General features: G+C 34.6%; 1 protein-coding gene across 3 annotated transcripts in view; it reads left to right on the top strand.

Moving 5' to 3' along the window:
* Positions 1-9,557, top strand: part of ZNG1A (Zn regulated GTPase metalloprotein activator 1A) — a 42,620-nt gene extending 33,063 nt beyond the window's left edge. The window contains exons 11-15 of one of the 3 annotated variants that reach the window (XM_019661109.1): positions 1,027-1,078; positions 6,408-6,476; positions 6,580-6,645; positions 8,767-8,896; positions 9,244-9,414. In XM_019661109.1, the coding sequence (XP_019516654.1) occupies positions 1,027-1,078; positions 6,408-6,476; positions 6,580-6,645; positions 8,767-8,896; positions 9,244-9,350 (424 nt within the window). In that variant the 3' untranslated portion in view covers positions 9,351-9,414. Of the gene's footprint in view, positions 1-1,026; positions 1,079-6,407; positions 6,477-6,579; positions 6,646-8,766; positions 8,897-9,243 lie in introns of all 3 variants that reach the window. The other 2 variants (XM_019661111.1, XM_019661110.1) reach the window with 2 other exon arrangements.
* Positions 9,558-10,058: the final 501 nt, after the last annotated feature.

The raw sequence follows: 10,058 nt of genomic DNA, 5'->3' as shown, positions 1-10,058 counted from the left end.
TCACCCCCCGACCCCCACCCCAGGGAGATACATTCCCTCCAACAGTTCCTACTAGCCTTTCCTCTTCCCTGAACTTGCTGTTACTAATTCACCCCTCACTGTTCTTCAAGGCAAAACATCTGCGAAGTTTTAAGTCCTTCCCTCCTCCCAGCCTACCCCCATCAGTGTCTAAATGTATGCTACAGTTGTTAAGGTTATAATTTGTTATACCATATTGACCTTCTTGCTTATTTTGTATCAGAACAATGCATTTTTACGATTTGGACTTTTTGTTTTCTTTCATCTATGGGTAACTGACTATATAGAAGGCTTATATTTATGGATACTGTTTATTTTATTTTATTTTTTTTTTACCACAAGATAACGCCATGAGACTTCTCATATTATCTTTCACCAAATCTTTTAAACAAGAAGCATTTAAAAGGGAGATGTTTACAAGAAGCTAACTTCAAGCAATCACAGCATTTCTTAGTAGCTTTTCACTTTCTAGCATTTCCCTAACCTGTAGATCCCAGCCCTACTGCCTACTTGAATAAGTTACTTGTCCTCTGAACCTGGATTATTTTTTAATAAGTAGTCATGTTCAAGGGAAAACATTGATAAAGGAAAATTTATTTTTCTGACATTCTTTAGGTACCAGCATATTCGTATTAGGAAGTACAGGAAGAGTTGATGAAATGTTGAGTGATAGTAAAATGCTTATGTATATTTTTTCTAGGCCTGTGTTAGAGGTATTGAAATTAAAAAGAAATCTGACATATTCAACCACACAAAAAAGTGTTGCTAAGGATTAGTTTTCCTTTATGTTGTGTTTATATGTATGCATGTGAATGTGTATACATTTTTAAGAAAATTTTTAAACATTCTGCCAGCTTTTCTCTATTAGAATATGTGAACAACATGTAAACTATGTAATAGATTCAACTGTGGAATTTCTCTTCCTTACTTAGCTTTGTGTCTCTAAGAAATATACAACATTAAGTCAGAAATGTGTTGATTTCTGAATTTATAATCAGTTATTCTTAGTTTGCAGAAAAAACTTCAACGTTTGCCAATAGCACAACCTCACCTTGATCAGGTAAAAAAAAAATCTTAAAAAATATTTTCAAAGTATCTCTTTAACTAGATTGGTTCCATTTAGGACTGTTTTATTAGAACTTTTTCTAAAACAGTATTTTTGAACTGTGTTTATAATTTTCAGAATTTGAATGCTTTTGAGGTCATCTAATCTATCTTCTTAATGCATAATTGGAATTCATTAAACACCAGAGTTGTTTAGAATATTAGAAAATCATGCTTTCTAGTTTGTCCATTCTTAGGTCACTCATCATATTTAATCAGTTCTTCTGAAGGGAATCACTGCTTAAAAGTATCCTGGGGGTGGGGTTCTAAATGCCGTCTAGTGAGCTGATGAAGGAAAAGTTTGGTATAAGCAAGCATCCATGGCTTATTTAAATCAAAATTGACTTTGAGTTTCACCTTCAGATAACACTGTAAATGTACACTTCTTAAGGTGTTTTTCATGCTCTAAAACTCTTAATTCCTGAGGTAAATATTGAAGATGTTAGGAACAAACAAAATAAATTTTCACTGTACCTGTCTTTCTTTTAAGCAAGTCATAGATAGTTGAGCTGTATGGTAACTTCTTTGTTCCATTTAAACACAGTGAAATGAAGGGGACATGTGGGTGGACAGTGTACCTAGTCTTCTCTCCTCTGTCTTGAAATTGTCACTCATTTTTTGAGTCATTATTAATTGTAATAGGGCCAAGATAACAACAGCTACTTGTTCATTTGTCTTACTACCATGTTTGTGGCACTTTTCTCTGAGAAACTTTTTAGAATATTCAGCTTCACTTATCTTTAAAATGAGTGAATGAGAGAAATACAAATGCCTGTTGGTAGTTGGGAAAAACCACCGTTTACAATGTCAATGTTACAAAATGAATTTGAAGTAAATTGTTAATGACTTTCTGGGTGAAGGACATCATAGTAAGAGTTATAAGGATTAAAAGATGAAGAAGATTTAGTATTCACTTTCAAGAACCTTGATAATGGCCAGTAGCTACACCCATAGTATTTCGAATGCACCCCTGTCGTGGCATTTATAATGCCTTAGCGTTTGGGTTGAAATGCTTGTCCCTTGCAGTAGTCTATAAATTCCTTAAATATAAATTCCTCATTGCTAGGTATAATGTGGGTGCTCAGTGAATATTTGTCAAAAGAATGAAAAGCTGTGATTCTCAAATGGGGGCGTATATCAGAATCAATTATGGAGCTTTTTGAAAAAATTAGATACTCAGTTGTTGCCACCCCTCATATCTCCAAGAATGGGCTTTGGGCATGTACATATTAATGTGTATGTATATTTTAACATTTTATTTTGGAAAATTTCAAAGATACACAAAAGTAGAAAGAATAATAAAATGAAGCCTTTGTGTGCATGACCCAGTTGCAAAGGCCATCAACATTTTGCTGATTTTATTTCATCTGTCTTCCCAACATTTCTCCTGCTGCAATATTATTTAAACTTTTTTTTCTTTAGACAGAAAATTTCAAACATAACGTAAAACTAGAAGAGATAATGAACCTGTGTGTATCGGTCACCCTTGTTGGAGTATATTAAAGCAAATCCCAGACATGTGTCATTTCACCAGGAACTGGGACATGCCTGGGGTTTTTTAAAAGCTCTACAGGATATTCTGATGCACTTTCCTGCTTTAGATTTATGTATGAACATAGAACAGATATAATGTTATTGCAGACAAAGGACTACGCGATTAAGAGGCATGAACAGTCCCACTTGGTTTAGTAGATCTGAGGCTTTGCTAAAGACAGTATTATTTATATGTAATAAAGTATACAAGTTTTTAGTACACAAGTCAGTGTATCATCACATATGTGTGCAGATGGGATATATCTGTCCATATGTATACGTGAACACATACCCTGCAATTCCCACTCAGATCAAGAAATAGATTTCTGAAACTGTTAAGAGTCCTCTTGTGCTTTTTCCCAGTCAATAACCCTCCTCCCAAAGAGATAACTGCTATTCTGACTTTATACCAACAAGTAACCTCAAACTGGTGGGTTTTTTTGTTCGTTTGTTTGTTTTGGACTGGAATAAGTAAGGGAAAGAACAATCCAGATGTTTGAAGGTGGGAAAGGGGGAATGCTCTAGAAGAGCAGGCTCCAGTGCAGAAGTCTTGGCGAATGCTGGCTATTGGGATCCTGGTATCAGTTTTGGTTTGCTAGGCAAAGGGAATGGATGCTGTGCTGTCAGACAGTGTCAGGTGAGCTGGGTTGGAGTGTGGTTTCAGGAGACCAAGCATGGAAGGCACTGAAGAAGATCGGATGCCCTGTGAAGAGGGCCTGGACTATGCTGGTTGTAGTGAGAATGGAAATGGGATAAATCGAGCGCTGTTTCACGGGTAGACTTGCCTGAATAACCTGACTAACTCGTGATGGAGCAGTAAGAAGAGAGAGACGTGATAGGAAACATGCCTAGGTTAACTAGAGGAACCTAGAAATAGAGAAATCTGGAAGGTAGGCTGATTTGAGTGAAAATGCCAAATACTCAGCTTTGTACCTGGCAGGATGTCACAGAGATTACACAGGTAAGGAGGGGCGGACAGCTGGAGTGAAGAGATGCAGGTTTCAGGTCTAAGCATGTTTGGGGGGTTAGTTTTTTAGGTGAAGAAACATAGACGGTATTGCATACTAGATATTGTTTGCAAAAGAGTATAGACAATTGAGGGAAATAACCTGGTAGGTTAAAGAAAAACCAAACTGAACCAACTCCTGAAATTTAGGAGTTACTCCTAAATTTTATTTTAAGGGCAGTACTTTATTTTGCTTTAGTTTTCTATGAGTAAATTATTGCCTCACTTCTAATTCTTTCTGTGTCTGGGAAAAGGAGAGTTAATTTTAGATTCAAAACAAAAATAAACTGGGAAAAAGTCTAAAATGGGTAATACCTAGGATATATTGTATATGTTACTAAGGTTTTATCCTTGAATGATGTTTAATGCAGTTCTTTATATTTCGTGGATTTCTTCTTCATTCCCTGTAAGGAGGACCTGGGATTGGAGGGTGGGAAGGTAGATGAGAAAACCCACGTGGCAATCTGTGCATGCTTAATTAATAGATCCAATTATGAACTATGAGCTGTGACCCTCATCTTTTGCCCTGGGAATTTATGGCTTTCATTTTCTTTAGGGTTTGTGTAATGTGAGAAGAGTTTATTGGGGCAGAAAAACATCTAGTTATAAAACGTGCACTTCTTTCATTGAGCCCCATGATGCATTGTCTTAATTTTTAAAACCTTTTTTACCTCACACTGGAGTTAATTGAACCCCTTGGAAATATTGTAACATCTCTTACCTGTAAATAGCAAATATCATTATCTGATATAAAACTCTTTAAGCTAAGAATAAAACAATATTGAGTTCTATATCGAGACATTCCCAATATTAAAACCCAAGTTATCCAACTGAATAAAATAACATTTTTAGCATTTTTGAAGGTTAAATTACTACTGGCTTTTGAAACTGACAAATTATGTTTCACTTGGCATTCTTTTGCTATGGATTTTGCTGTGATTTGCTATACATGTTGATATAGATTTTTAGGTAGTATTTGTAGTGATTGCTTTGAGAAGGAAAGAAGACAGTCATTTTGTTTAAATGCATACTGTTATTACTGTAAACAAAAACAAACAGTTTAAAAGCAGTGTTTAAGATTTAACAAACACTTTTTTAAAAATTGTGGTAAAAAACACATAACATGAGGTCTACCCTCTTAAGAAATGTTTAAGTGTGTAGTGCAGTATTGTTCGCTGCGTGCACGTTGGTGAGCAGCAGATCTCTAGAACTTTGTCATCTCGCTTAACTGAAACTGTGCTCATTGAATAGCGGCTCTCCACTTTCCCCTCTGCCTGGCCCTTGGCCACCACCATTCTGCTTCCTGCTTCTGTAAATTTGACTGTGTAGACACCTCACATAAGTGGAATCATACAGTATTTGTCCTTCTGTGACTGGCTTATTTCACTGAGCGTACTGTCCTCAAGATTCATCCGTGGTGTAGCATGTGACAGGATTTTCTTTTTTTAAAGGATGAATGGAATGATATTCCATTATTCCACATTTGTTTTACACTACATTTTTGTACTACCCTTTTTTTACACATTCATCCATTAATGTTACAATGTTTCCACAACATGGCTATTGCAACAAAATAAGAACTTTCAAAAATCTGACATTTTGAAGTCCAATTTTAGTTGGCTTGCAGGTCTCATATCTGAGTAAGAAAGTGCTTTCTGCTTTTCCTGTTACTAGAGTGGAGACTCCATGCCAGTATATTTTGTGCTTACATTGGTCTTTAATACTTATCTTTAGCTATTTTCTATGTTTGTATAAAAAAACAGTTTTGGTCTTTTCATATTTTCTACTATAAACGTCTGATTTTCTGCTCTGGTGAGTAAATTTGCTAAGATACATGATTCTAAGAAATGATGGAAAGCTGTGCTTTAGTACATGTCTTTTGCCTGTTTTAAAGCTTGGCTTGAACATCTTATTCTCATTATTGAAGATGAGGTTTGTGTTTTTATTGGGTCATGAATTTTCATCAAATTTGAAATTTTGGGTGACAGTGGCAAATGGAGGTTTGGATTTTAATTATGTGTCCAGCTAGTGGAAATCTTAAGCTCTGGTTCCTTGAGTGGACAATGAGAGATTTATCAAGATCAGGAGGAAAAATAAATCTCAAAGTTAGCATGCTATAAATGATGATGTCAGCTTCTAAAACCAGAGATGACAGTATGCTATTCATTCTCATCTCCAGGAACTCTTCTCCACTTGACACATACTTGGCCGGAGATAAACCCAACCTTTCCTTTATTTTTTCCAAAGAACAGAATTAAACTTTTATTTTTGAGTTTTACTCCTGGCTCTGGGTAGTTTATTTTTTCTAAGCCTCATTTCACCCAATTTATAAAATGGAAATAATTCTCTTTATTCCACAGGATTGTTGTCACAAGTAAATGAAAGATAAAATGAAGTGACCTAGGCATAAAGTACCTGGCTCAGTGTGTAGTTGATACACTATATAATACGTATCACCTTTCCTCTTAGTGCTGAGAATCCTGAAAAGAAAGAATTAAATGATGACTACCCTTTCATGAGAGTTTCTCTGTAGAAATACTAAACTATCAATCAACTGTGCAGAATATAGAAAATGGAGTTGCTGATGTCAGATATCAGCAAATAATAGTGAAAAAATATACCTAGTATGCATTGTTAGGCAATATAAATTTCTGTGAATGTTTCTTTTCATCTTAAAACTGGTGATTTTAAAAAAATATATTGGCATTACTATAAAAAAATCTTTATTATCTCTCTTGATTTACAGAGTATTGTTACAGTTACATTTGAAGTACCAGGAAATGCAAAGGAAGAAAGTCTAAATGTATTTATTCAGGTGAATGCAATATTTAATTGATTAATGATTTATCAGCTGTATTGCTACATAGCTGTTGCTATTGGCAGTGGTTGGTCTTATTAAAATATGTCACTTGATACAGAATCTTCTGTGGGAAAAGAACGTGAGAAACAAGGAGGATGACTGCATGGAGGTCATACGACTAAAGGTGCCGTACACAGTTTGCAGTTTTATACTTTTGGACAAAGTCCCTTTTTTGGCTGGTATATAAAACTACATTTGGTTTTAAACAGATGCACTGGTTTTAGTACAAATAACCTTTGCTTATTTTCATTTTTCCTTATTTCCATTGCTAAAAAGAAGCTTTGGGAATCACTGCATAAAGCATGATTTATTTGCACAGCTTCATTGAGTGTTGCAGCTAAAACAACCTGTGTGCTTTGAAGTGTCACTTCCTGCTCTCCCAGGTGTTTTGAGCAATTATTTGGCTGGTGAGCTTGACTCATTGAAACTCCCCTTGGCACACAGCTTGGTCAAAACTGAATGTCTTCTGTGTGTTTTTCCAAGAGAGCTTTATTAGCAGAGTAATAATGTTAGAAATCTTGCTGCAGCTGAAGTTTATGCTTCTTGACACATCTAGCAGACACTAAACGTGTCATATAATAAACAGTTACAAAAGACTACAAGAATCTTTGCTCTGTGTTTGGAAACCCATTCATAAAACTTGACATTTTGGTACTTATGTCACAGAAGTGTTTTTTCCAGGGGGCAGTGGTTCTAGGCTGTGTGGTTAACTCATTAGCAGTCATTTGAGTGTCTACTCTTTTGTTTCCGGAAGTGCATAAACTTTTATTATTACTGTTTGTTACTATTACTGTGAGTAACTAGATTCTCCAGTTAGAGACTGACTTCCTGGGGTCACTAGAATGACACATGTTGAGACTGTGGAGAAACTCTGAGACTTCTTCATTCCCAGTGCTGGCTCTCCCTGGGATTGATGCTGCAGAGCAACACAGATGAATCCCAAATCCTTCCCACCCAGTCCTGCTGCTGCTTTATGTCTGTCGCACCATCTACATTCCATCATCCTAACTGGCAGACCGTATTTCATTCCATGACTGCTTTTATTCCCTAGTGCTGAATAGGGGGTGGTACCTAGAAAAGCAGCCCTTTGGGCTTTTTACTAATGCTGCCACCAAGACCTCTACACAGGGTTCAGTGGCTCATCCTGCACCATCCCAGTTTGGATTCTGTCCTTAGGTATGTGACAGTTTTTCCACAGTTGTCCTTTTTGGTTCTTTCTTTGGCCTTCGTCTCATCACAACAACACGGGGGAATCTGAAACAACACAGTCTTTATTCATAGACTTCCTTTTCTTACCTGTTACATAGTAGTCCAAAATATAATCAGCATATCAGCATGTTTAAAACTCTAGTAACAGCTAATGCCTCAAAATTTTTATACAAGTAACACAATTTGATGCTTAGGTAATTCTTTCCAAGAAGTTTGTTATTACATATTAAAATTCAAATTTAAAAAGCAGAAAACTATCAAATCATTATGTTGTACACCTTAAATTAATACTTTACATGTCAGTTATGTCTCAAAATTGGGGGGAGGAGGGTAAAAACCAGAAAACAAAACTGGGCACAGGAAAAGAAAAACTGGAAAAACATATACCCAAAATACATAAATACACTAAAACTACACAAAAGTTTTATGGTGGGAATGACTATCAGGGATTTGTCTCTTACTATTTTTCAATATAAATTTTATAAGAAATATGTAGAACAAATATTTCATCCCCATAGGAGCCAGCTTATTAGATAATTTGGTGCTCATTTCTTCATATCAATGTAAAACGAACTTTTTATTCAGATAGTTTTTCTTTATTTCACTATCTATTCCATTTGTTGCAACTCATTAAAAAACAAATTAATCACCAAAATCCTTTAGCTTCTCAAATTTCCCACTGAAACTGTAAAACAAGTATGAAATCCTTAAAAATAGAATAATCAGAATCTAATACATGATGTTTTGTCATTTTGTTTGTTTTTTGTTGTGATAACACTGAAAGAACATCCTAATGCATGTATTAATTTTGTCATTAGAAAAAAATCAGTGTGCACAGAAACCTTTTTTTTAAAATTGGAGCCTTTAATAAACTATTTTTTTAATGCTCAAATAACTGGAAATAAGTAATTTTAACAGCATATTCTTTGAGTTTTTATTTTAAAAAGGAATAGGAAAAATTAATCTAGTAACATCATTGCTTCATTTATGCTTTTAAATTCAAATTGGGGCTGACTGTTCATTCTCCCCTGAGCAGGGGCTGGTGTCAATCAAAGACAAGCCACGGCAAGTGATTGTCCAAGGCGTTCATGAGCTGTATGATCTGGAGGAGACCCCACTGAGCTGGAAAGATGACACTGAAAGAACCAATCGATTGGTTCTTATTGGTAAGTTACAGTTACATTTCTAAAGCCAGGCAAGAAATATATTTGAGGGGAGAAGTGGTATCAATCAATCAGAACCCCTTTTGTAAACCTGAATAAGCTTGTGGTTAATGTATTTGCCATCATCATGTGGTAACATTCATAAAAACAGCTTTAGAAAAGTGATTAATCCAAGTGTCAGTTGGATTCTGAGGAACTTAACTAGAAAGTTAAGGAAGGGATCACTTAATTAGTATCGTTTTTGTCAATTTCTGAAGATCATCAAGCACTTAATGATCTGGAATTGGTAAGTAAACTGTGTCATTTTAATAAGTATAGTATAATCACACCATGTTTTGTTCTGTTTGCAGGCAGGCATTTAGATAAGGATATCCTTAAACAACTATTTATAGCCACTGTGACAGAAACAGAAAAGCAGTGGACAACACACTTCAAAGAAGATCAAGTTTGTCTATAATATTAGAAGCATTTCTTAGCAAAAGGATTGGATGATAATATGGGCAATAAGTTTCCTACTGGGTCTATTTCAAGCATCTGTTCTTTGCATTACTTCTATTACGAATTTCAATGTACTTTAAAATTATATTTATTTTATAGACTACATAATATATAGTAAATCAGTACTGTAAAACATTTGACATTTATACAATAAAATATAATATCCTCTGAAGTGTGTTTTTTTTGTTTTATTTTTTGGACAGATGTTTCACAAAAATATCTTTCAGAACTGACTTTAGAGTTTACATATGCTGAGTTTCTCACCCTTGGAAGTTATTTATAATAATGATGATAAAACTTACTTCAACATTGTTATTTTCCTTTAGAACTTCAGTTTATTGTATAGATATAATTTTATTAACAAAATTTTTTAAAACAAACAATGTCTTCATTTTATGAAATGAAATAAAAAGTTCATTGTGACTAGAGACTTATAAGTGGAAGAAATCTGAGTCAAAGAAATTAATTGAAAGCATTTCTTATTTGTAGTCAATTCTAAGCCTTACTGACAGTGTAATGAAACTTCAGCTATTCACCTTGTAATATATTTAGAAGATTCTTATTGTAGAGCTTTTAATTTTAAGTAGATTTTACTACTGGTATTAAATTCACCTTGGTCTTTTTGAACTTCTTTAATTTTCAATATAAGCTAAAAAGTGATGTGGTA

The sequence above is a fragment of the Hipposideros armiger genome, unplaced genomic scaffold, assembly GCF_001890085.2.
Source record: "Hipposideros armiger isolate ML-2016 unplaced genomic scaffold, ASM189008v1 scaffold_335, whole genome shotgun sequence".
Taxonomy (NCBI): domain Eukaryota; kingdom Metazoa; phylum Chordata; class Mammalia; order Chiroptera; family Hipposideridae; genus Hipposideros; species Hipposideros armiger.
Note: the sequence above shows the minus strand (reverse complement) of the source record. Positions and strands in the feature narration are given on the sequence as shown.